The sequence below is a fragment of the Periophthalmus magnuspinnatus genome, chromosome 14, assembly GCF_009829125.3.
Source record: "Periophthalmus magnuspinnatus isolate fPerMag1 chromosome 14, fPerMag1.2.pri, whole genome shotgun sequence".
Taxonomy (NCBI): domain Eukaryota; kingdom Metazoa; phylum Chordata; class Actinopteri; order Gobiiformes; family Gobiidae; genus Periophthalmus; species Periophthalmus magnuspinnatus.
In genome coordinates this window covers 6,794,017-6,821,904 of record NC_047139.1, presented here as the reverse complement: position 1 = coordinate 6,821,904, position 27,888 = coordinate 6,794,017, and the positions used below count along the sequence as shown (strand labels likewise).

Here is a 27,888-nt window from a genome sequence, read left to right as displayed (position 1 = left end):
TGTAACATGTGTAACGTGTGTGTAAAGTGCGTGTAACGTGTGTGTAACATGTGTGTGTGTGTGAGATGTGTGTGTAACGTGTGTGTAACATGTGTGTATTGTGTGTGTGTGAGGTGTGTGTAAAGTGCGTGTGACATGGATGTAAAGTGTGTAACATGTGTGCAACGTGTGTGTAAAGTGCGTGTAACGTCCATATAACGTGTGTGTAACGTGTGTGTGTAAAGTGCGTGTGACATGGATGTAAAGCGTGTAACATGTGTGCAACGCGTGTGTAAAGTGCGTGTAACGTCCATATAACGTGTGTGTAATGTGTGTTTGTAACGTGTGCGTGTGTGTGTAATGTGTGTGTGTAACGTGTGTGTAAAGTGCGTGTGACATGGATGTAAAGTGTGTAACATGTGTGCAACGTGTGTGTGTAAAGTGCGTGTAACGTCCATATAACGTGTGCGTGTAACGTGTGTGTGTAACGTGTGTGTAACGTGTGTGTAACGCTCACTGTGTTTACATTCCTAGAGTGCGCTAAATGATCAAATTCAAATCGTCTTTCCCCCGAAACCTGTCATATCACTCCTCTTCCAGTCGACGCACAGGCTAATTGCTAAATGCTAATAAAACAGCTACCGTAAATTTCGGATTATAAGCCGCTACTTTTTTTCCACGCTTTGAACCCTGCGGCTTGTACAGCAGTGCGGCTTATTTATGGATTTTTTACTGGATAACGGCCCCTGGGTTTTATTTTCACGGACAAGCCTTCTACACGTGGCAGATAAATATGGCAAAAACAACTTAAGTGCATTAAAAAAATACAACTCACCAAACCGCTGCATCAGAGGGAGCCCTGCGCTGATTATGTGATTATGTCTACTCTGCTCCGCAGTTTCTTTCAAAAACTCTAAAGGCGTATCGTTTAATCCCAGGTGCTTATTCTCCATGTGCCAAAGCAGTTTTGAAGGTTTCATTGCCTTATTTGCTTTTCCCGTATGTTACGTAGAGCGGACTGTGCGCGTGAGTCACCTGCAGCGACAAACCCAGGTTTTAAGTAGGCATTGTCTGTTAAATTTATCTTTCTTTTTCTTGGAGGTGTAGTCTCCTCTTCTGGCTCCTCAGTTGTCCTTTTCCCCTTTGTTAAAAGCTCTCCAAAGACTTTTGTTTTGGCTCATTTTCACTCGCTTGTGGCTCTACTTTTGTGCGTCGTGTCTGATGTGTTATACGTGATACGTCACCGCGGAGACAAGAGCAGATAATAAACTTGCTACTACATCAAATAGATTTCTGTGGCGATTTCCAGCAGGATTTTCATGATACATCTATGGACGAGCTTATTAGTGTGTCATTAGGGACGGGCCAAAGTTGCTCCTGACCCCTGTGCGCACAGCGTCTGAAAATCAGGGCTCTTTACGCAGGACTGTGAGCTGTGTCTGTGTCTGTGTCTGTGAGACGTGAGACGTGAGCGGTGTTTGTTTTGAACATTGTTCCGCGAGTGTGACGCTTATTTTGAGCAACGAAAAATAAGAAAATATAATTTTATTTTAAGATCATAATAATCTTCCAATTTAAACTACAACAAAAAAGAACTAACACAAATAAAATACACTTCAGCCACGCAGAGCCGCAGTATAAGGCTGAAAGAGGCGCATACGGCTCCGGAGCCGCGGGTTGCAGACTCCTGAAATAGAGCCACTGCACGTAAGCTCGACATCAATGAATCCAACTTGGTCAATGTAAAAGACGACAAAAGTTTTCAGAGGAAATAAAAGCAGATTTTCCGTTTTGGTGCAGTTTTATTTTCTAAACCTGCAGATGTGTTCATCCCGTGTTGTTGTCGTGTTGGTTCTAATTTTCAGGCACAGTTTAAAAAAAAGCGTGTCAGTGCACCGTCTTTCTGTGTAAATATCTCATGTTACAATATGAAAACCTGCGGCTTTTATTCAGGTGCGGCTTATATATGTACAAAATTGATTTTCTCTTCAAATTTAGCTGGTGCGGCTTTTAATCAGGTGCGCTCTGTAGTCCGAAATTTACGGTACATATTACCACACGTTTGGCGTTTACATTGATTATTTGATTTTCAGACCTGCTACGAGCTGCGTTACTCACAAATAAACACACAGAAGCTCCAGTACATTTTGCTTTACTTTAGCATAGCCGTCCAAAACAGTGAAACGTGTGCTAGTCCGCGGTGGAGGGACTGTAGTTTGGCGTCGCTGCTGATCTAAAACGAGCAAGTTAAACGTCAAAGCACCTCAGTTGTAATTCATGTAAACATAGGGACTGTATATCATGGAGGAACATCAGTTTCTATGGCCGGGGTAAGATTTAGGTCATGATTAAGGTCCATGTCCGAGTAATACCTCTTTCCCCCACTAGCAACATGATCCTAAACATTCTAATATTCAAATTATTTTTTACAATTAGCATGGAGTTTACCCAAATAGAACAATTCAAAAGTATAACCGAGGTCAGCGTTGAGTACTTTATCCACACATTTGTTTAAATCTGCCCTGTAATTCTGTACCGAGACAAGTTGGTTTGCTTTCAATATTATCATTTATCGTCTGTATTTACTTCAGCAATATATCGCACTTCAAAATTTGTCGATGATGGGCCTACAACTAACTAAAAAAACAACAAATTTCACCACACAATGTACAGTATATTCCTCATTTTCCATATTCATACAGAGGTGCTTTAACTGCTCTTCTCCTGCTTTTTTCCCGTCCGTGTACAGATCTGTAATCAGTGATGAGCCGTACTCGACTCGCTCTCGTAGTCCTATCTCAGAAGAAATATAAATTTTAATTAAGCTAATGCGGACTCACTCTCTTAAGTATTCCTCCATATGTAATATTCGAAACCTTAAGATTGTAATTAGTTTTTCCTGTAGCTCATAAATAACACTTAAACCACATGGGAGATGCCCGAATCTGTCCTTCTCCTCCTGCATCCTAATTAGCGGTCCTTGTTATTAAAAGGATTACCGGTAGTACTTCAAAACGACTGTGTTTTGTAGTATCTGTCCTTACGCTAGGGTTGCAGTTGACTAAAGAAATTCTCGGTTCATTGAAGTCTGTGTATCGATTTGTTGACTAAAAAGTATTTCTGTATCTGACCCAAACTGCATTCGCAAGACTACACCTGCAAATTAAAACAAATATATACATTAACATTAAAAATATACCTGCCGTTGTGTTTTGTTTCAGTCACACGTGTTTGAGTAAACGCTCTGTTCCACCTTGTGATGTCACGTAGTGTTAGTTTTCACTTTAACTGCTACTTTTTTTTAACGGTTTATTCAGAAGAGATCGGCAATTCCGGGGCTGAAATGATCCAAATGATTCTAGCGAAGGTGCGTGGAGTTTAAAAACACAGTGGAGCACTTCCTGTATCACCCCTCGATGACATCACAAGGTGGAACAGAGTGTTTTCCATTCGCGATAAGCCTAAATATGCAGGATTTGTGTGTTAAACATGAGTGAATGAAACAAAAAAACACATCTCCGGGTCTGTTTTGGAGAAGGAAATGGCATTATAACAGAGATCAGACAGTCATAGAGTTTGAGCCCTTTAAATTTGATCGATTAATCGGCTAAACGATCAAAAGCTAGCAGCCCTTTAGCGCCGTGTTGTGGACTGGCCCCATAGGAAGAGAAGCCCTTCACCAGCAGCTTGGTAATAACTCGAGGATTCACGGAGGACTATAGAATATGAAGAAGATAAACTAGCCTCGACTTTCACATGCAGTCAGGGCTTTTGTCCACGGAGCTTCTGAGTACTCTCCCGTGCTCCGTACATTTATGAAGGTTCGGGGGGGAGTTACGGGGGGCGGGTTTGGAAATAAAGACGTCAAACATAAATGCTGTTGGTATGTCGTGTATGTTGTTGTTGTGCTAAAGACGAAGTGTGGTACTCCATTTCAATGCCGCAGTGGAAAAAAACACACTTTTTATTGAACATAAGACAATGCAAATGGATTTCTACTACTACTACTACTACCGATACTACTACTACTACTATTTCTACTGCTAATAGAAAAAAAAAAAAACTAAACAAACGTATTGCAATTTCTCTTTTTCGAGTAGTTGTCCCTCGCTATATCGCGGTTCACCTTTCGCGGATTTTTTTAAGCACAATTTTGCATGATTTTTTTCTTCATTATTATGCATTTTTTAACTTAAAGTCTGGAAAATATGGTATATCAGGATAATTATTGTTGCTGACAGTTTAAGAATATTCTGGATATGAATTACAATTTGAGTATTATGAATAGGTTCCATATTTAAACAACTTTTGAAGTACAGTTGTCCCTCACTATACTAATCTAACACAAAATCTAACACAAAAAATTCCACAAAAATATTAAATAAAATTGAAATATTCATATAAAGCTATTGTAAACAAATCTAATAATAAAATACACATTATTATTATTATTATTGTTGTTGTTGTTAATAATAATAATAATAATAACAATAATAATAATAATAATAATAATAACAATAATAATAATAATAACAATAACAATAATAACAATAATAATAATAATAATAATAATAATAATAATAATAATAATAATAATAACAATAATAATAATAATAAAAAGGCGCCTACGAAGGTTTGAACTTTGAGTTTAAACAAGAGAGAAATGTGAGAAAAGTGTATAACATGTGTAGTGAGGGGGTTTTACAGCAAAAAACATATAGAACACGTGTCAAACTCAACTCGAATAAGAAATAAACACAGAAACAGTTAAAAAAGTAGTTTATTTACGTTACACGTGGCCCTTTGAGAGTGACCGTTTTGCTGATGGGCCCTTGGTGAAAATGTGTTTGACGCCCCTGACGTAGAATAACTGTAACTTCTCAGATTTTGCCTATTGCGGGTTATTTTTTAGAACATAACCCCCGCGATAAACGAGGGACCACTCACCGTATTGCGATTAAATTTCCTATAAACGCGTAAAAAGTAGATTTCCGCACATTGTAAACAACTAAACGACTAAACAGAAACGTGAGCTGGTGAACTAACACGACCTCAAACACTATATTCCTTCTTCTACTTTCATAAAATCTCTATAAAAAGTTACATTTATGAAGTTGTATTAGCCGCAACGCTTTTTTTTTAACGACAAAACAGCCTAATTCCTCTTTTACGTCTTACTTGTTGACATAAAAAATCAGTGTTTCCTGTTGAACTTCATGCGTCGGTAGAGATAAAAATACACGTCCACGTCACTGATGCAGCCTGGTCCAAAACAGAAACCCGAGGCTATCCACAGAACGCACACTATCGATTTTTAAAGGAATAAGGCTTTGTGTCCTTTTGTGTGTGTGTGTGTGTGTGTGTGTAAATCCATCGTAGCTGATCTGGTAGCTCGGTTCAGACCTGCGGCGCTGTACCACATCCCTGCTGAGGCTGTTTACCCTGAGCTGAATAACAGGAAAGACCAAAGCGGTTTTAGAGGTTTACAGAGAGCTCCTCTTGTTTCCAAAACCAGTTATTTTAGAATGTTTCACACCAAGAACCGCAAAAAGGAATAAGGCTCGAAAATCACAACAAGGACTAAATCAGGCCTGGGGGGTGTAGATGGAGAGATAAAGAGAAAAATGGGATAGTGTGCAAGGCGGTTATGAAGGATAGAGCTAAATGTTACCTGTATGTGACAAGATGGAAGCAAGGGCTGGACCAGGACTGGACCAGGACTGGACCAGGACTGAACCAGGGCTGAACCAGGGCTGGACCAGGACTGAACCAGGGCTGAAACAGAACTGAACCAGGACTGAACCAGGACTGAACCAGGACTGAACCAGGGCTGAACCAGGGCTGAACCAGGGCTGAACCAGGACTGAACCAGGGCTGAACCAGGACTGAACCAGGACTGAACCAGGACTGAACCAGGACTGAACCAGGGCTGAACCAGGGCTTAACTAAGACTAAACCAGGAGTAAACCAGGGCTGAACTAAGACTGAGCTAGGACTAAACCAGGTTTAAACCAGAGCTACACTAAGACTGAACCAGGACTAAACTCAAAATGAAACCATCATTGCAAAACCAGGAACCAGGACTAAACAAGAACTGAGTCTGGACTGAAACAGAACTGAATCAGAACTAAACCAGGTCTGAACCAGGAATAATCAGGATTTAACCAGGATTTAACCAGGGCTAAACTAAACTCAAACTAGGATTAAACTAGGATTGAACCAGTGCTACACTAAGACTGAACCAGGACTAAACTCAAAATTAAACCACCATTGCAAAACCTGGAACCAGGACTAAATCTGGACTGAACCAGGACTAAACCAGGACTTAATCAAGTCTTAACCAGGTCTAAACTAAAACTGAACCAGGATTAAACCAGGATTGAACCAGGGCTACACAAAGGCTGAACCAGGATTAATCCCAAAATTAAAGCACATCGCAAAACCAGGAGCCAGGACTAAACCAAAACTAAACCAGGACTGAACCAGGATTTAACCAGGATTTAACCAGGGCTAAACTTAAACGGAACTAGGATTAAACTAGGATTGAGCCAGGGCTACACTAAGACTGAACCAGGACAAAACTCAAAATTAAACCACCATCATAAAATGAGGATGGAACCAGAACTAAACCAAGACTAAACCAAAACTGAACCAGAACTGAACCTGGACTGAACTAAGATTTAATCAGGATTTAACTAGGGGCTAAACTAAAATCAAACTATGATTAAACTAGGATTAGGGCGACACTAGGACTGAACCAGGACTAAACTAGGAATAAACCAGGCCTGAACCAGGATTAAACCAGGTCTGAACCAACTATGTCTGAACTAGGACTGAATTAGAGCCTAGTCTAAACCAGAACACATCCAAACCAAGACTACTCCAGGTTTAAATCAGGTCCAAACTTGACTTAAACCAGGACTAAACTATCTCTCTGTGATGTCTAAGTAAAACATAAACCACATCTAATGAACAGAGACAAACAAACTGGAGTTCACAGAGTTCTGGAGGGACAAAGACTCCTATGATTCAGTTTGAGACGCGTTTGTTTTGTGCTTTCAGAGAGCGCATGAAGCTGCCCTTTATGAACGAGCAGTGTGAGCAGATGCTGAAGATCTGTAACGAGTTTGTGCGGCTCCAGGTGTCCTACGAAGAGTACCTGTGCATGAAGGTCCTGCTGCTGCTCAGTACAGGTGAGACCCACACCAACAAGAGCACGAGGAGAACATGCAAACATAAACACCCTTTGCATCGTGTGGTAAAAACTGCAAAATAAAGGGAAGAATCTATTCATTTTACACAGCGTTTTGCACAGTAGTAACAGTAATGTGAGGTCGTCGGATGTTTTTTTTATCAAATTTGTTATGCATTTTATTCTGATTAACTCTAAATCAGCAACAATCAGCACAAAAGTAGAGCTAGCGACACAAATGTGAGCTTTATGTGCAAAAAAAAACAACTATTTGTCATTGTAATAAGTTTGTTTTTAGATTATTTTTATTGTACTGCAACGTTTTATTTACATTTTGCATAATTCCAATGGGTAATCTCTCAGTTTGAACCATTTTAAACTTAAACATTGATTTATTTGTAGCTAAAATGAGTTCTCACATTGGCTTCTGTCGTATAAATAAATAGTAAAAGAGCCAGTTGTTTGAATGGCTCTTTGAAGAGAACCGATCCAGGAGATTCGGATCCCACAAAAGAGCCGAGAGTCGCATCAGTAAAAAGAGCTGAACGTGCCATCGTCAGTAATAACTAATACAGACGTGTTTGGCAGAGTCACCTTTTTTATCCAATCAGGTTCATTGTTACTAAGAATCATGAGAACCAGGACTAAACAAGGACTAAGTCTGGACTGAATGAGAACTGAACCAGGACTAAACGAGGTCTGAACCAGGACTTAACCACGACTAAACCGGGTCTAAACTGAGACTAAACCAGGATTGAACCAGGGCTAAACCCAAAATTAAACCACCATCACAAAACCAAGATGGAATTGGGACTAAACCATGACTAAACCAGGACTAAACCAGGACTAAACCAGGTCTGAACCAGGACTTAACCAGGGCTAAACTGGGTCCAAACTGAGACCAGAACTAAACCAGGTCTGAACCAGGATTGAACCAGGGCTACACTAAGTCTGAGGCAGGACTAAACCCAAAATGAATCCACCATCGCAAAACCAGGATGGAATTGGGACTAAACCAGGACTAAACCAGGTCTGAACCAGGACTTAACCAGGGCTAAACCAAACCCGAACTAGGATTAAACTAGGATTGAGCCAGGGCTAAACCCAAAATGAAACGCTTCTGGCAGAGTCACCTTTTTTCATCCAATCAGGTTCATTGTTATTAAGAATCATGAGAACCAGGACTAAACAAGGACTAAGTCTGGACTGAACGAGAACTAAACCAGGATTTAAGCAGGACTAAACCAGGACTGAAAGTGACGCTACATTTGCATTTTCAAAAGTGACAAAAAAGCAGGTAGTAAACAGAGATTAGAGAAGTATATGTTTGTTTATTTGTTTATATCCCAGACGTCCGTTTCTGTGTCACGCTGCGACATCACCGCGGCACAAAGGATTAAGTGGGCGGGGCTAAAACCTCAAACATGTCCCAGACTCATTCTTTGGAATCAGCTACAAGCCCTAAAATGGTTATTACTGTACATTCCCCTGCAGAAATGTACTCTAATACTCCTGTCCCTGAATATCTTGTAACTTTTTCAGGTTCTTCTAGAAACGCACGATTTCTTTAGGTTTTATAAACGAGTGAGTCGAAACTTCAAACCAAAACAACATGTAAACCCACGTGAATCATTATGACATAATTAAGTGCAGGAAATTACAGGAAAATTAAGGTCAAGGCAATTAAATTAACGATGTACTGTATTCATGTATAAACGCAGTACTATGAGTTGAGTATGTGTTGGCATATACAGTACGTTAAGTAATCTATACAATATGTTTACAAGCTTTCTATTAATAAATCGGCCACTTAGAATTAAAAGGTTATTATTTATTTTATTTTTTTTTGTATCAAATTTTTATTCAAGTATTGTTCTCAGATGCAGCGATACAGATTATAATCCAATCCTTCCCCCGATGGGCAGATACACAGAATAGAAAAATTAGATAGGAATATTGATCATAATAAAAATAATAATAATAAATACAAAATAAAGACAAAAAATATATAGAAATAATGTAGTAGTAGTAATAATAATAATAATAATAAATAATAATAATAATAATAATAATAATAATAATAATAATAATAATAATAATAATAATAATAATAATAATAATAATAATAATAATAATAATAGTAAATAATATAAAAAGTAAAATAATGAAAATAATCCTGTCCAGGCTTGAATCCCTTCCATACAGTAATTGCAAATTTCCTCCATCATAAGAAATCAGAAACAAAAAAGACACAAACACAGAATTAAAAGGTTCTGTTTGCATTCTGAGTCATTCTGAGATATTGAGGTTTCAAGAGTAAAAAGGTTTTTGCTCATATAAACCTGAATGTTTAACCGTAAAAGAAAAAAAGTAATTGACAAAAGTACACATATACATATTGGAATCAGTAGCTAGAATATTAGACGAACCAACAAAAACAGATCTTATCATTGTAAAGGGACAAAATGTTCTTGGGTGTCGCCTCTGTTTAATCTAACACAGCTTTAGGGCCACGTCTAATTAGCTAAAAATATTCCTGGCATGGTATTTAAGCATATGTCAAAGTAATAAAGTCATGTAAATCTTTAGTTAAAGTGCACATGACAAGTTTTACATATTTTTATAAGTCTAATTGTTATGGTTTGGTGGGATAGTACTTATATTTAGCATTGTTCAAATCAGTTAAGTGGTAATTTCTGGAAATGTTCTGGTTTCCAAAGTGTTTTACCTCATTTAACACACCTCTGTATGAGCTCCATTAGTCACAGAAGCACGTGTAGTTTTCAGATTTACAGCTACTTTTTACCTTTTGTTCAGTCGAGATGGGCAATTCCAGCTCTGAAATTATCCAAATGATTCTAGTGAAGGTGTATAGAGTTTAAAAACACAATGGAGCACTTCCTGTTTGTGTGTTAAACATGTAAGAATGAAGCAAAAACACAAGTCCAGGTCTGTTTTTGATGAGGAAATAGCCTTATAACACAGATCAGACAGTTGCAGAGGATAGGCCCTTTAAACTTAATTGATTAATCGGCTAAACGATCAAAAGCTAACAGCCCTATAGCGCCGTATTATGGACTGGCCCCATAGGAAGAGAAGACCTCAGCTCAGTAAAAACTCAAGGATTTGTGGAGGACGAGACTGGATTTCTTGCCATGTTCGCTGCAGCAGAGCCTCATCAGTGGTTGCAATCACATCTTTATCTTTTGCTTTAGTTCAGTAATGTCCCGTATCTTTATTCGATACACGATTTACCTTTAACATAGCCTCATAGAAACAAATCCAGAGGTGTGAGATCTGTAAAACGTGGTGCAAACAGAAAAGGTCCGTCCCATCCAATCCTACGGTCTGGAAATGTTTGATTGAGGAACTCACAAAAGTGCAGACCCCAATGTGCTGGAACATGACGGTTACTTGAAGGTCCTGCAGTTTTGGTGTCACATATTCAGTGAAAAGGTCAAGGTAGACATCTGCAGTAACTGATCTCTCATGGAAGAAAAATGGACCAATGATTCGATTGCACAGAACCATTGAGTACAAAAGAACAAATGTAATACATCTTATCAACTGCCTTTGAAATTAGTTTAAAATTGTAAAGCGACTGTATGGACACCCTGTATTTTATTTTATTTTCATTTATTTATTTTTTATTTTATTTTTATTTATTTTTATTTGATTTTATTCTATTCTATTTTATTTTTATTTATTTTTATTTATTTGTATTTGTATTTTTATTTATTTTTATTTATTTGTATTTGTATTTTTATTTATTTTATTCTATTCTATTTTACTTTTATTTATTTATTTATTTTGTTTTATTTTTATTTTATTTATTTTTTATTGTATTGTAGTGTAATATATAAAGTACATTTTTATATTATTATTTTTGTATTTTATTATTTATTTATTTTGTTTTATTTTTATTTATTTTTTTTTTATTTTTTTTTATTTTTATTTTCGATTATTATTTTTTTATTGTAGTATAATGTAGTGTAGTGTAGTATATATCGTATATTAGGTACATAATATCTCATGTCCAATCAGGAAGTACAATTACACACCACCAAAATTTAAAAACTAGAAAAAATCGGCAGTTTTTCTGGTAAAATCTTAAACACGATGATGTTAACTACAATTAATGCAATTTATGTTTACAGTGTTTCTGGAGCAACCCAAATATTTGACTTTGTTTTACTGGCATTACAAGTCAGGAGTGGCCAACAGAAAAAAAACTGAGATCAGACAGACACATTTGAAATAGTACAGACACACCTGTTCTGTCGTAACATAAATCCCGTGATCATTTTTGGACTGATGAGTCAAAACCAAAGAATCCATTGTGTTCTATATAAACACTACCTGCATCACCTCATTTGACCTGCTGACTTAGATAGTACTTCAAACGCTAATAATGTTTTCACCCCCAAAATACACAACGTAAATAAAGTTCCAGGTCTCGCAGACGGTTCTGTTGAGTTATATTAAGGCTATATATTTTTGTCTCGGTCCAACAGAGCTTCAGATGCCCAGTGTCTAGTAAATCTTGTCATCGCCGGGCAGTTTCCCTCCTCAGATGCACCACTGGAAAATACAGCAAGGTCGTGCGAGGACTGAGTGTATTTTCGTTTTCAGCGGTCTCTCGTTTATCGCAAGTCGTCGGCTTTATTTTTTCACAGTTATTCTATAAGTTTTGCAGCTGTAAAACCCCTCACCACACACTTTATACACTTTTTTTCAGATATTTCCTCACATTTCTACTCTCAAAGTTAAAACCTACGCGTAAAAAGTTTCATCGACTTTGTGGGTTTTGTCGGGGAGAAAACAAATTGCAAACGTACAGCACTTTAGAGTCACACTGCGATCCAACGTTTATGTAAATTTAACCATAATATATCGTTCTCTTCTTGTTTTTATTCAACAATTTCACTCTGGGGTGTCCAAACTACGGCCCGGGGGCTAAATCCGGCCCTCAGACCAATTTTTACTGGTCCAATTGATCATAATCATTACTTTTTACGGCAAATTTGAGTAATCCTACCAATATAACCTAAATAACATCACACTGCATTGTCGTATGGATCTAATTTTAATATTTCAAGCCTTATTTACAGTACGTTAACTGCACCATCTGAATTATCCACTGTATTCAGCACTGATCTGTGGCTCTCCATGTCGAATATTTTTCAAGATATGGCCCTCGGTGAAAAGAGTTTAAGATTTAACTCATCTCGTACTCGCCTTGTGCACGTTCACTCGTTACATTTTTATCTGTGCGCTCCTCAAATGTGCTGTACTGCAACAATAAGTAGGAACCGATATTATCATGAAGAAAGAAATACAGTAAATAATATTCATTGTTAATAAAATACACTAAAGTACAAAGTGATAAACAAAATACTAACAACCCAAATAAATGTTAACCCTTTAATGACTGAGCACATTATAGACTCGCCCAGACTTTTATTATTTTTTAGCCATAAAAATCACGTTAAAGGAAGTATCAGAATTTACTGCATTTTTCACACAACTTCCTCTATTTTACATATCCATCCTTGTTTTCCTGGGAGATTCCCCACGGCACCTGCGCTCTGATTGGTCGTCTTCGAGGGACGACATAAGCACATTAATGACAGTAACATATTTAAAGAGCCTCATGCCTCCGCTTTGAGACGCCGTTTGAATTTACACGAAGCACAAACGGTTGCGGAGTTACGCCGATGGAAAGTCCGCAACCGCGAGTCTGTCAGCGGAGATAGCATCCGACGCTATAGATTTAATACATAAAAAATAATATACGTCAAATAAATCAAAGGTTACATACATTTGATTGACAATGGTCTACAGTCCCTTAGCCAATCAGGACGCAGAACACAACGCACGTTCATACAGTGTAAAAAAACATGGAAAACTGCGCTAAAAAAATCCGCGAAAGAGATGAACCACGCCATCCTTTGCGTAAACGACTTAGACCAGAGACGTCAAACACATTTTCACCGAGGGCCACATCAGCAAATCGGCTGCCGTCAAAGTGCCAGACGTAAAATACATGTATCTACTTTTTAAAACTGTTAATTAACCGTTTCTGTATACATTAATCATTCAAGTTACAAATATTACACACGCATTTGCAAAGATGTTTAAAATATGTCTGTGTAACTGTGTCTCCTGATAAAATGACACTTTAAGACCATCATACCTTTGAATTTACCCTGTCGAGGGCCATATAAAACGACGTGGAGGGCCATATTTAGCCCACGGGCCTTGAGTTTGACACACGTGACTTAGATTATGGCGCGTTTTATATTCCACAGATCTGACCTGTCACTTAACCGGGTAACTACTCTTTCTTTATGGATAAAATCAGTTGCGTACATTTGTGATAAGCCTTTCGGATATTAGTATTTTTATTTTATTGTTTTGACGTAAGAGGCTTCTGTAGTTCAAGTTTGAGGTGAGTTAAGTATTTATGACAGATACTGAAAACTTCCCTACTGTTTAATTTTCCTTTTACGGCTTTATAATAACAGACGATCGCTGCGTTTCGGATGACGTCGCCCCATTCGATAATAATAATAATATTTAATACAGACGGGGGCAGTTAAATTAACACATTTCAATAATAGAAATAATCCGGTTCCGTGTTTGCGTCACGGGGAAAGTACAATTTAATCATCAATGGGAAAACACAGGCCCTGGGAGCGTGACATCATCACATCCCGAGTCTGAAAAGCACCAACAAAATAAAATTAATCATCAGTTGGAGCGGTTTGTGCGCTAACGCCGCTTCCGCCTGCATTCCTCTTTCATGACTCTGCGTCGATCCTTTTATTTTCCGTTACATAATCCGACCGCATTGACTGGCAGCGGGGTTATTTACTCTCCGACTCCGATGTCTTCCTGCGAGCCCGGTATCGCAGACGCCGCCCACGATGAGAGGCGAGATAGCATAGCGCCGTTTATCTGATTATGTAAATGGGGCGGTATTTTTGTCCCATGCCAGCCCCCCCCCCGGTGGGTTCTATAGGTCACTGACTCCACTCGGCCCGGGCACCGCGCCAGACTACTCCAAAGTACTCCAGACTACTTCAAACTACTCCAAACTACTCCAACTGTGACTGTTATCAGAGGTGGAGTAAGAGTAAAATGTACAGGAAAAAGTACTACTCGAGTAAACGTCGGTTAAAGAGTAACTGTCTGGATGTTAATGTGATTTAAAGACCATACATTCGGTTATTTTCTAAGTTTTAGGCACAAAAATGAGGCCAGTGGCGTTAGAAGTGATGGTCCATGTAAAGGTTTTGTTATCTGTGGATTTACTCACTGTGAGAGGAGTAACAGAGTACTTTTACTTTAATACAAATGTTACTCAAGTACGAGTAAAAGTAAAAGCTGCTACAACAGACTGTGTGTAGAGATAGAGGGATGGATAGATAGACAGACGGGCGGACGGAGAGATAGAGCGATAGATTTATGGATAGATAAATATAGATAGATAGATTGAAAGAGATAGATAGATGGATAGATAGATAGATAGAGAGAGAGAGAGATAGAGAGAGGGATAGATAGATAGATAGAGAGAGAGAGACAGAGAGAGCGAGAGAGAGAGAGAGATAGATAGATGGATAGATGGCTAGATAGAGAGATAGATGGACAGATGGATAGATGGATAGATAGCTGGATGGATGGATAGAGCTATAGATTTATAGATAGATAAATATAGAGAAATAGAAAGAGATAGATAGAGCGATAGAGTGATATATATAGATGATAAATAGATAGACATATAGATGGACGGATGGAGAGATTGATAGAGCGATAGATTTATAGATAGAAAGATATAGATATAGATAGATGGATTGAAAGAGATAGATGGATAGATGATAGATAGATAGATAGATAGATAGATAGATGAATAGATAGATAGATGGATGATAGAGCAATAGATTTATAGATAGATAAATATAGATAGATGGATTGAAAGAGATAGATAGAGCGATAGAGTGATAGATATAAATGATAGATAGATAGACACATAGATGGACAGATTGAGAGATAGATAGAGCGATAGATTTATAGATAGAAAGATAAATATAGATATAGATAGATGGATTGAAAGAGATAGATAGCGATAGAGTGATAGATATATAGATAGAAATAGGTAGATATATATAGATAAAGATATATATATATATATATATATATATATATATATATATATATGTATATATATATATATATATATATATATATATATATATATATATAGTGTCTGGTATAAATAATAAATATTCCTTGTTCCAGGACACAGACGGGGAAAAGGAGCTATACAAAGACGCTATAGTCAGATTCATGCCAGATTTTGCATATTTTCCACTGCGCTGGGTCAGGCCTGGCACGGATCTATTCACAAGAGTTTGCTAGAAATTCAAAATATATGATGGATTCAACGGGCACACAGTATTTGCATATTTGTTGAAACGTCATACGACTGGTCAGTAATAATTAATTTGGAACGAGAAAAGTCTTTTCAGTTATAATGGAAGAATAAGGTCAAGCATTAAGAACTTGTAAGAACTTTTTGGTGTATCAACTTTAAAGGTGCACTATGTCACTTTTCTTGTGGAGGTCTGCCAGCTGCCCATCTCCACATTGATCGTATTGCTTTGTCTGGAATGTTTCACAGTATGGCATTAAACATATACTTTTTTTTTTTTAACTCTGGAAAACCTTGATTCTAACTTTGAGCATGCTTCCCTCTCCACAGATCTGACCTGTAACTTGCCCTGGTAGTGTTTCCTGCTTGTCTCCATGGAGTTTTCCTGGAGGTTTCCTGTTAAGTGTGATGTCACTTCCAGGTCTAAGGCAGGCAGCACTGTGGAAAAATTTAAAATAATAATAATTTTAACAAAAACAAAGCTAAAAATCATCTGTGAAGTTGACGGTTGGACAGTTACATCATCACTTTACTCATCACTCTATTGACCTAATTCCGCCCCGCCTACTTTTGTCTCGAAGTGCCTCTAAACCGCACGTTCTTTGTGGTCGCTCTTCCAGTTACGCGGGAATCCCATTCATTTCAATAGAGAATTTCGGAAAAGTTTTGCCGCTAAAATCTGATATAAAGTCGGTTGATTTGTGTAAAATGTTCCATGTTCACGTGACCAACGAGTCGACGCCGCCCCGATTCTCTGGAGGTTTTAAAACGGCTCTTTAGTCCCTATAGAACTTATTTACTATCAAGATCGGCAGCTCCGTGCAAAGTCAGGGCCTATGGAAACTTCCGGAGTAAAGTGAATAGTGTGGAAAATTGCAGACATGTCACATCTCAAACAAGAAAGTGGTGGACTCTGAAGAAAAGCTGCATAGTGGGCCTTTAAATCTATAACTTCTAACTTTTTTCCATGTTTATTTTTAATGCCCCTAAACCATGTGATAATAAAATACACCTTTTTAAACTTTTATAACTCACATCCACATGTTGTTCACGTCACCGTTTCGTTCTGCAGGCCACATGTCGTGAAATCAATGAATGCATAACTCACCCTGTGCTTGTGTTTCTTTTTAGTCCCAAAAGATGGTCTGAAATGCCAGGCGGTGTTCGACGAGATCCGCATGACGTACATCAAAGAGCTGGGAAAGGCCATAGTGAAAAGGGAGGAGAACTCGAGTCAGAACTGGCAACGCTTCTACCAACTCACCAAGCTACTGGACTCCATGCAGGAGGTCGGGTTTAAACTCACACACCCAAGAAAACTTACCACAAATAGTTTAGTGAAATGATTCAGGCTTAATGACGACTTAATTAATACCCCAGCTCATTATGAATTAAGTCTTTCTTTATCCTTTATAATAACTGCACCTAAATTCGCCTTAATAAAATGTAACCAACATCATAGCCACATTTGAAAATTACATCCATCCATTTTCTTGCTGCTTCTCCGGGGCCGGGTCGCGGGGGCAGCAGTCTAAGCAGGGACTCCCAGACTTCCCTCACCCCAGACAGGTCCTCCAGCTCCTCCCGTGGGACCCCAAGGCGTTCCCAGTCCAGCCGAAAGACATAGTCCCTCCAGCGTGTCCTGGGTCTACCTCCTCCCAGTGGGACATGCCCGGAATAACTCGCTAGGGAGGCATCTGGAACAAATACCCGAGCCACCTCAACTGGCTCTTCTCGACGTGTAGGAGTAGTGGCTCTACTCCGAGCTCCTCACCCTGTCTCTTAAGGGTGGCCGGGCTTGTACGTTCCGTCATTACCCAGAGCTCATGACCATAGGTGAGGGGAGGAACGTAGATTGACCGGTAAATCGAGAGCTTCGCCTTTCGACTCAGCTCCTTATTTACCACAACGGACCGATCCACCTGTCAATCTCTCGCTCCATCCTTCCCTCACTCGTGAACAAGACCCAGAGATATTTGAAAATTATTCTCAGAAATCTACAATTTAAGATGGGACTAAACACGTAAACTCTTCCCGTGACCACATTTCAAATCAAGCTCCTAAACTGGGCACTACAGAGAACTAAAGAGAGCGAGGGCGGAGGAGGGGCGGGGCTATTAAAACATCACATACACAGTTTAGCAGCGAAAGAAAGGCTGATTTAGCGTTAAGCTCCACTGATGTACAACACTGATGTCTGTGTTATGTAATATAATGCACAGTTTGGCGATGGCAAAGGCGCCGCCAGCTACAACGACCCAAATCAAACTAAACACGCATAATTACATATGTTTAACTGAAATCAATGGAAATGTTCTGTCCTGAAAAGTCCATTTTGCCCTGCACTGTTTGTGTTTTTGTCTAATTTTAGCCCACGCAAACCGCATGCCTCTAACCTCCCCGTGTGTGCTTTTGTGCCCACAGATGGTAGAAGGCCTCCTCCAGATTTGCTTCTACACGTTTGTGAATAAAACGCTGTGTGTGGAGTTCCCCGAGATGTTGGCAGAAATCATCTCCAACCAGATACCAAAACTCAAGGACGGGAGCGTCAAGCCACTCTTGTTCCACTCAAAATGACTGCCTTAAGCTGTGAAGCAATGCCTTAATCAAACCCCAGCCCCATCTGTACTGTACTGTGTAGGCTACTACTCCTACGACCCGTGGCATCAGCTTTTTGTCTTTGCTTGTCCTGCCTGCCGGTCTCCATTCCGGATGCTTTCGATCTGGGACTTTTCGCCATTTTCACGTCATGTTTAGTGAGTTTTAGGAGCACAATAACCACCTTGGATTTGCCTTCGAGGTTGCGACTTGGCGTCCTGTGACATAAGACTACGGGGAGCTGGTTTTGAATGTTTTAAGGCAGGACAAAAAATGGATTTTCTTTCATTTTTTAAGTCCCACTCGGAGATTTACTGCTGCGTCGACACCTTGCTCTCACCTCAATTTTTGGCCCGATATGTCCACAAGTGAAATATTGTCGCCTAATTCTGGTTCGGTCCCCAGTTTGGAGAAGAGTATTCATTTTTTGTGTGAAATGAAGAGTGTGTAATTCAAAAATATATGTATAATTTCACTCTCTGTTCACCCCCAGGACACCAATGGACAAAACTGTGAATTGTAATAGAAGCAGGTTTCTAGACCAATTTAGTTTTTCAAAAGTCAAAAGGATTTTTCTTTTTTTTTCCTATTTTAAGTGTGCGTTTTTCAAAGTCCACAAAGCTAATGTTTACACAGGATGTATCTGAGAAGGGAAGACCAGTGCCTTTTTTAAGCTTTCCGAGCTCCACATAGCCATCCACCCAAAAGCTGTTTTTGTTAAAGAACCTTGACTTATACTTCCCCCATACGTCGTACATACAGTAGTCGGTTTTGAAATTTCCACCCAGGCGATTCCTGTTTTGGTTCCAGTTGCTTTTCTCTTAGCGCTACTCAAATGCACAGCGCTTATATAAGAATTCCCAGATGTGGTTGAAACACAAGACAAGACACTATGCCAACAGTGAAAATTGGGAAATGTCAGGAAGTTTTCCATATAACATAGCGTAGATCTACTGCACCTGTCTAATTCGGATTTTTTTCGTCATTATTTTAAATTTAATACTAGCATATTACTAACTAAGGCTACATGTACATACACCGACACGCCAAGCTCATACTAGACTTATCTGGATATAATCAAACCTACCGTATTTTCCGGAGTTTAACTCTATTGTGGCGGATGTTATTGTCGCGGTTTCCGGACTTTCCATTACCGTAACTCCGCAACCAATTGTGCGATCGTGTAAATTCAAACTGCGTCTCAAAGCAGAGGCATGAGGCTATTTAAATATGTTACTGTCATTACGGTAATGTGCTTAACGTTGTCCCTCGAAGACGACCAATCAGAGCGCAGGTGCCATCAGGATTCTCCCAGTCAGTTATTCGGTGCGTCAAAGAAAAAATATGGATGAAGATGTAAAATAGAGGTAGTTGTGTGAAGAAAGGCAAAAGTACATGCTGATACTTCCTTTAGCATGATTTTTATGGCTAAAAAAAGAAGAAAAACCCCGTCTAGGCGAGCTGCAATGGTCTAAAATGTGCTCAGTCCTTAAAGGGATAAGTCGCACTAGCCAGAAAATGCATAACAACGCAGAAAAAAAACATATATTTCACTTATAAGTTGCATCTGAGTATAAGTCGCACCCCAAACTACGAAAAAAAGTGCGACTTATACTCCGGAAAATACGGTAATTGCTTTTCAGAATGATTGTCAATTGAAAACCAGGTTATTTAAACGAATCACTCATATTTTAAAAGTACAAAACCATTTTAATCCGTCATTAAACAGCATCAGTGACTTTGAATGTACATACTTTACTGTTGGCTATGTAAAACAGACTTTTCCTGTATCTGCAAGTGTAATATTCACATCGTAACCTGACTATATTTCCGTGTCCTACATAAAAAAAAAAAGAAGAGTTTTACTTACAAAGAGTCCGTTTAATCCCCTTCCTCCTTTTACGAGCATACGATTCTCTTCATTGACCCAATATTTGGCGATAAATGTTTCTGTAGATACGTTCCCATGATTCCCACGCACACGGATAGTGCAGGTGACCCTTTTTCCGGAGAAGTGGTGTCCCAAATCCTCCTTTCTCAGGCTGTGACCGGATGTGTTTCACTAGTGCCAAAAGTCTTAGCAGGTTTAGTAGAGATTTTATTTTTTCAAAAGAGAGAGAGAGTAAATACAAATATTACTAATTTAAAAATAATATGGTGATTGTTATGCTTCAGGTTGTTCCAGCTTCAAGTATTTTTGTGTAATATATCAGATCGAATCTTGTATTTTTGGATTTGAAGGTGGTTAAAAAAAAAAAAAACGTATACCTTTTCACCAGCTTTTGTGATGGCCAAAGCATTCATAGTGCAGTGAATTAAAAGCACACACCTAACAGAAAATATATATATCGACGAAACTGCCAAGTCTGTCGCAACAAAACCGCAAAAATATTTAGATGGTACTTTTGTTTTTTCCTTTCGCAATGGTAAACAACAAACGGCAGTTAGCATAAGCGCATAAGCCGCAGTGACAGCTCGCTTTATGCTAACAAAATGGCCGCCCGTGTAGATGTGAACCACTATTTTATAATTAACCGTTGATTCTGGATTATTGTGGCTATCCTTACTGTCGTTTCTTTACAGTATTGCAGTCAATGGTGGTGGTGCTTGAAAAATACCAGCTTTAACATAAACATTAATGTAATCATATCATTATTTCTCAAAGGCCATATAGATGTACATAGATTTTGGCTTTTACTGCAGCGCGGATGTATCCAGTGCAATTGATGTCTGTTATATTAATACAAGATATTTTTACATGGTCATAACCTCTTAATATATGCTTTTTACACATTTTAAAAACTACTAGGCCTTGAAGAAAGGGAGACACACAGCCATATTATTTTTACAGTATATATAAATATATATATTGTCAAAATCAGGAACCCTCAATCAATATATAAATGCTTTTAATTTACAAGATACTTCTGCGATTTTTCAACTCCAGCTCCTTTGATATAAAAATTTTGTATATTGAAGTTCTTGTTTCCGTTGGTTCGTGTGTAAAGGTTGTTACAGTAGGAAACGTTTTGATTTTAAAATGGACAAAAAAATATATTGTGAAGTCATTGTAAAATAGTGGGGAAGTGTACACTGTGTTTTTAAGAAGCTACGGCGGGATAAGAGAAAAGGGGCGGACGTGAGGGTTTATTATCAGAGTGACCAAAGCAGAAGAGGACAAACTATTTACACAAAAATATAGACAAACTAGTAGCACTTAAACCGATTCTAGTACTTTTGTTATTTTTGATGGTATCTTGTATTGCTGTGAGGAATTACTGGTCACTTTAAAAAATAGAGGATAAAATTATTGTGGTAAATCTAGCCAAACAGAATTGCACTACCCTCACACTGGCTGATAAAGTCTATTTTGTATAAAAACTAAAACATGCAAATATTATCTTTTAAGTTTTAAGGGCAGATGTTATTCACTGGTATATTATGGCTATGGCTTTCACTGAAGTCCGTTTTGTTCGTATTTCAGTTCATGTAAATGTAATCTAATGTAAAGTTCAAAAAGTATAGAATGTTTTGTTTTAAAAAAAAGACAATAGTTTGTATAACTTCTGTATTACACCTCTTCTGTAGTCATTGTTGATATTTTCACCTATTTGATTCAATGTTGAATTAAGCTATCTGTGTTGTTCTTTGATATTGGAGTTAGCGTTGTGTCGGTAACAACTTTTCATTTCTTTTATTTCTGTTGTTTTTGTCATCGCTGACTGAAAGTGAAAGAACTGATTTCTCTTAGTTCAAACTATCTTACACAATAAAGTTTCCCATTTTTCAACGCTCAGCTCCAATTTGGTCTTTCTTTATTTATTTATTTATTTTAATTTTGGGGGTTCTGGGTTTGTCTCCGGCGAACTCAGGTGTGCGAGAGTAAAAACGCCCCCCCTCGTCTTGGTTTATAGTCCCTTACTCACGTTTCCATGTTTCATTTGCCTCGTTAATCCAGGGATACGCTCCTGAAGAAGTCGGACTGCAGATGGCGCCGTCGTCCCGTCACAGCGACATCACGTGAACAAACTGTCAAACATGAAAACAAACTAAACCGAGGAGTCTGACCACTTGTCACTCACAAAGAGAAACATTTTTTTAGTTTTCAGGCAGCGCAAAATAGATTTAACCTGCGGGCAACTGACTTTTACAGATACCTCCCAGTCAGACATACTTTTACTTCAAATTGCAGTATAACAAACTTCTGAAGTGAACTGAAGAAGCATTTTTTAAATACTGAAATCAGTAAAAAATGATATCTTAAGTAAACAGTGCACTTTATGTGGCTGACAGGTGGAAAACATTATACGTGAAAAAATGGGATGAGACTAGAACAACATGGTGTAGTTATGAAAAGTACTTTTAAGTATAAGTAAGTAGTACTTCAAATAATAATGCTGTTTCATACAATGTCTCAACTGGAAGGAAAGGAATGTGTTTGTACTATGCGTGTTCCTCCCGAATAAAATAAAGATAAAAAAAGAAAGAAAACAAACTAAACCTTGGTCTGGAAAAATAATCTATTAAAATAAACTGAAGTAGTTTGTGTCTATAATATGTCGTGCAAGCTAATTATTGGACCTTCAACAACTCAAAAATCAACAAAAAGGCCTAATACTACGTAACAAAATCGTTTTTCTCTGTTGTTGCTGAGTCAGTGGAATAGTTTGACAAATGAGATTAGTATAACATGCACAAGTTTTCAAAAGTTTGCACATATGACAAAAAATGGGGAATATTAAAGCAAGTATGCACCTGTTTTTTGAAATGTCGTATTCGAGGGGTGAGTGTTGTATTTGATGTACGTACCATATTTTTTACAGGTGTTTAATGCAGCGAAACCAGGAGTGTCCAAACTTTTTTTCACCAAGGGCCACGTACTGAAACATTTGAAGCAGAGGGCCGTAAACCAGCGTCGATACAGAGTCAAACGATCCATTTAACACAGTTTTGACAGAGACACCGTACCTTTAATAAGCCTCAGAAGATTATTTTTAGGTCTGTGTCACAATAAAATGTGATGTTATTCAGGTTATAGAGGTAGAATCTCTTCAGTTTGTTGTAAAAAATACTTCCTGATCAATTGGGTCAGTTTAGGAGGAGGCGTGAGGACCAACAAAAATTGGTCTGAGGGCCGCATTTGGCCCCGGGGCCGTAGTTTGGACAGCCCTGACCTACACCAAACTGTTTTTCTTACTTAACATCAGCCTGTCCAGGGACTACACGTGGAAATTAGTATTTTTGCTATAACCTGGCACCAAACTGTACATCTTTCCTGTTTTTTAAGATCAGTTTGTTGTTGTCCCCGTCCAAATAAAAACAAACCACACCAAATAAGAAACATGTCCCTCAAGTACAAAGGTAAACACCATAAATATTCAGCCTGAAAATAATATTCACTACCATATATTGAACAAAACGTTGATATAGTAATTATCGTGACACTCTTAGGTTTAAAAAAAAAAAAAAAAAAGAAAGAAATCATGCCAACCGTCCCAGCCAGAGATGAGTACAAGTAGTTGTTTTACTTCTTCACAACTTTCTGAATGTCTCCCCCTGCTCTTTACCCCCTTTATGCTGCATTATTTGTAGAAAAAGCAACAAGCCAAATGTCATTGCTCTTGAAAAAATATGAGTTTGCCACGTGGAACCACTTCAACATTATAGTCACGGTCAGTTCAATGATTTACACATTATTTCACTTTCATTGCCCTGTGACATACGTATCTGTTGAAGTTATAATGTCAAAGGTTAATCTTTTATTTCCAAAGTTAACGAGGGGAATCGAGCAATAAAGATGTTTTGCTAGTGACTTTACATTAGCAAATGTGTCATTACGTTTGAGGGCTGGTACTTGTACTTTCTACTACATTACACTTAAACACTTGAGAAAAATGACCAAGTACTTTTCTTTTTGGTTTGAGATCACCTGAAATTTCTTAACCCTAACCCTCAATTATTTATATTAAACTAAAATTTGCACAATTCCTCATCAAGATCACATTTGACCGATTGATAGTTCTCAAAATCTGTGAAGTACTTTTTTTTTTTTTTTTTTTTTTTACAGGCACATCAATACTTTTACTTAAGTACATTTTGTTTGTATTTATTTGAGTAATTTCTTTGCTTTTATACCTGTACTTTTTGTTTTGTTTGAGTTCTTCTTCCTCCACTGCCCTTTGCCAAACCAAACACATGACTGGGCCTGGGGGGTCAGAGCGACCTGCACTAGACACTGAAGCTCATATATTTAGCTCAAAGTAATTATTACAGTACAATAATCAGAAGAATAAACTGCAGCGGCATCAATCACATGTATTTTATTGATGGTATTTTCAAATCACATTTGAAATCATATTTAAGGCTGCATACAAACTCAAATGATACAAAATCTGGGCAAACAACAAGGAATTAAGTTAGTAGTTAGCTAAAATATAAAATTTCATACTTAAAATTTTACCTTATCAAATGTTGTTTATGTATTTACAAAGTCATTAACACAGCACACAAATCAGCTCAGCCTTTTCAAAGTATAAATAAGATATGAACAAAGTAGTCTCATTTCACATTTGTCTAAAAATGTTGCTGTTTAAAAGTCACATGTCCCTTTTACAGTATTTTACACGTGTTCACTGAAGCCCAGCGCAGACCAAGGTTCATTCACTGTATTTGAGCTTAAATGAACGAAATATATTGAAATATTTCCTCCATAAACGTAATATTGTGTTGTTATTGAATACTGTGTGAGATTACGCTGCTTTTTTTTTTTTTTTTTTTTTTCGCAATAGTCACCTTAAAGGTTCTGTACCCAATTGTTTTACATGTATTTGAGCAAAATTTGCCCCGCTCCAGTACAGATATATATTGTATAAGCAGCTGCGACCTGTCTGCATCTAAAAAGAAACCATTTTATACTCATTTTATATCCAGGAAGTGCACATTAACATGCTAGTTGTTGTTAGCTTTACTGTCACGGCAAAACTCCGCTCTTGTAAAAGCGCTTATAAACTTTGTGAAGAATTAGGATACTCGGCATGCATAAGGTAAATTGATAACTTTGGACCATTGCTAACTATTTAAAACAAACTAGTTCTGTTTTGCGTGTTTGTAAAGACAGTAAAACTCAGGTACAGCTCCTTTAAAAACAAAAAAATGAACCCTTCCCCCTCACGCACAAACAGCATATTTATCTGGCCAATATGAATAAAAGTGGCTCCTATATTTAACATATTTTAAAAGATTAAGGGAGTGCTAGCTTTTATAATGCATACACACGCCCATTGTGCCTAAAGAACCAGATTTGAGCACGAGGATACCAGATCCAAGGTAAAAAAAAACAAAAAAACAAAACTAATCTGCCATTTTCTCACACTTGAATGTAATGGGAACCAGTCTGTTATTGTACTGAACCTGTCTTAGCAAACACCTGGCCTGCTTGTGACTTGCTGGTGGCCTTTTCCTGAACCGCTCCGAGTTACACATCGTCCCGTCGTCTGAATCTGCCCCGGGACTTTCTCCAAGTTCAGTCCTGTCCCAAAGAATCAGCGCTCCTCTCCAGTGTTAAACCTGCTGGCGTGGTTCACAAAGAGCAGGGTTGCACAAAATATCGCAGATTAACCTAAAAAATCCACTACAATTATTATTAAACGGAGATTTTGAAGGTAGAATATAATGTTTTGGGACTGACAAAGCTTTTAAAATGTTGTTTTCCATCTTGAATTCTCACGTTTTTGTTGTTTTGTTTGAAAGTAATCGCACGTCTTCAAAGTAGTTCGCTCTTTAACTGTAAAATTGGCGGATTGATTGCAGTAGAGTCCTTTTGGCGAGTCCTTTTGCGAGGCGTTTCACCGAAATCGCGACATCGCCTGTGTAACGCATTACATTTCTGCCATTTTGCAAGTGGGAATTGTAAAAAAATAACACCAAATTGGACAGAAACTTTGAATGTCCAGAAAAAATCACGATAAAACTAATAATTTATGTTAAAATTGATGTTATTTTTTTGCTGACGGCGATATTCCGCACATTGTATTGGTTTCGACTTTTAAAAAACACTTAAAAAATCTAAATTGCGCAGCCCTATTTCATTTTATTTCTTTAATTTCGATCTAAAAGCCTGTTCTTGTTGACATATGAGGTGAAGGTTTTGTCCAGGAAGGAAAAGGAAGGACAGTCCAGCTCCTCGGCGCATTTCAAAGCGACTCTTTTTCCTATCCTGCCCCCGCTGTTGTTTTGTTTCGCACAAACACATTCCAAGTCCATTATTATATTGTCTTCAAGGAAAAAAAAAACAAAAAAAACATGAAATCAATACTAACGGCCAGTTTTGGTCTTTTTCATTTTATCCAGTGCAAGTTTCGATACCACATCTCCAGTCTGGTTTGTTCGGTCCAGTTTTGTACCCCAGTCTATTTGGTGATCCAGTTTCTTGGTTATACAAACTCCACGTAGTTTTCCGGGATGAGTCCAGTGCGTCCGCCCAGGGTCCCCTCCAACCAGCCCGGCTCTCTGGATGCATGAACTACAAAGAAACGCACAAAAGTAAGAAATAGTTATACAAAGAGTTAGCATAGCGTGTCTTAAAAGAGCTGAAGAAACAGTGAGAGTTTTGTAGGGATGGTGGTCACAGAAAGGATGAATATGTCTGGAACACTGTAAGAAAAGAGAGAATTAAATGAATAAATTAATGAATAAAAGAGAAGAGGGACCAAACAGATATCACAATCGTTTTTGGAGATTTAGACAAAAGTATGATTGTAAAAATTTAAATTGCAGTGTTTTCGTTCGTTTTAAGGTGTGTGGTACTTGAAGCCAAAGACTGTATAAATATATATATATAAATCGACATAGCTAACACGCTAGCCACTACGTTCCAAACAGAAAGTGATCATGGGTGTGCATCTGGCTCCATCGATTCTGGCTCCAATTCACTTTCTATTGAAAAACTATCGCTCCTCTCTCTGTAACTGCTGCTGTAAGACTCATTATTTTGGTCTTAAAATGTTCGTATTAATCCGCTTTGCATGATCCTGGTGTTTTTCTTTCACTATTTTGTCCGTAAATCATTAATAAGAGACAAATCAGCCACTTTCTTTCCCCGACGTCGCTCACGGGAGCGTTAGCAACAGGTTTGATTGACAGCGTTGCTAAGCGCCTGCTCCCTGCTAAACCAGCGTTGCAGGCGAGAAAGGGCGTTATCTTCAACACTCTTGCTCCTGATTGGCTCTTTGGTTGCTATGACACTCGAGGTCAGAGTTCCAAATACGTGAATCGACTCCAGATTCGCCGCTGCCTCGATGAGCTTCACTCGACTGGAGCCGAACGCTGTGGGCGACGTCACACTCACTTAGTCCACTTCTTTATACAGTCTATGCTTGAAATATGTTCTGAATATCACCATCGGAATAGTAAAAATGTGAGATATTCTATTGTTATATCTTTGAAAATAATAAAATATAAGTTACAAAAAACAAAACAAAACCGTGAGATATTAATTCTTGTTTACATTCCCCTCAGCTATCACCAATATTGGCCCAAACAGCCCATATTACTCTATTTTTATTTATTTTTTTATACATGTTCTAATGTTTCCTCATCACAAACAGACCTGGAGTTGTGTTTTGTTTCATTCACACAAGTTTAACACACAAACCCTGCACATTTAGGGTCTCTAAACACTCTGCTC

The 27,888-nt window shown here is 38.0% G+C and overlaps 2 protein-coding genes across 3 annotated transcripts in view; one reads left to right on the top strand and one right to left on the bottom strand.

Moving 5' to 3' along the window:
- The window catches only part of LOC117381906 (glucocorticoid receptor-like), a 154,740-nt gene extending 132,741 nt beyond the window's left edge, over positions 1 to 21,999 (top strand). For both annotated transcript variants that reach the window (XM_033978959.2, XM_033978958.2), the window contains 3 exons: positions 7,042 to 7,172; positions 16,737 to 16,894; positions 18,030 to 21,999. In XM_033978959.2, the coding sequence (XP_033834850.1) occupies positions 7,042 to 7,172; positions 16,737 to 16,894; positions 18,030 to 18,182 (442 nt within the window). In that variant the 3' untranslated portion in view covers positions 18,183 to 21,999. The remainder of the gene's footprint in view (positions 1 to 7,041; positions 7,173 to 16,736; positions 16,895 to 18,029) is intronic.
- Positions 22,000 to 24,508: 2,509 nt separating this feature from the next.
- Positions 24,509 to 27,888, bottom strand: part of LOC117381905 (rho GTPase-activating protein 26-like) — a 161,695-nt gene continuing 158,315 nt past the window's right edge. The window contains exon 24 of the mRNA XM_033978956.2: positions 24,509 to 26,724. Within this exon, the coding sequence (XP_033834847.1) occupies positions 26,636 to 26,724 (89 nt within the window). The 3' untranslated portion in view covers positions 24,509 to 26,635. The remainder of the gene's footprint in view (positions 26,725 to 27,888) is intronic.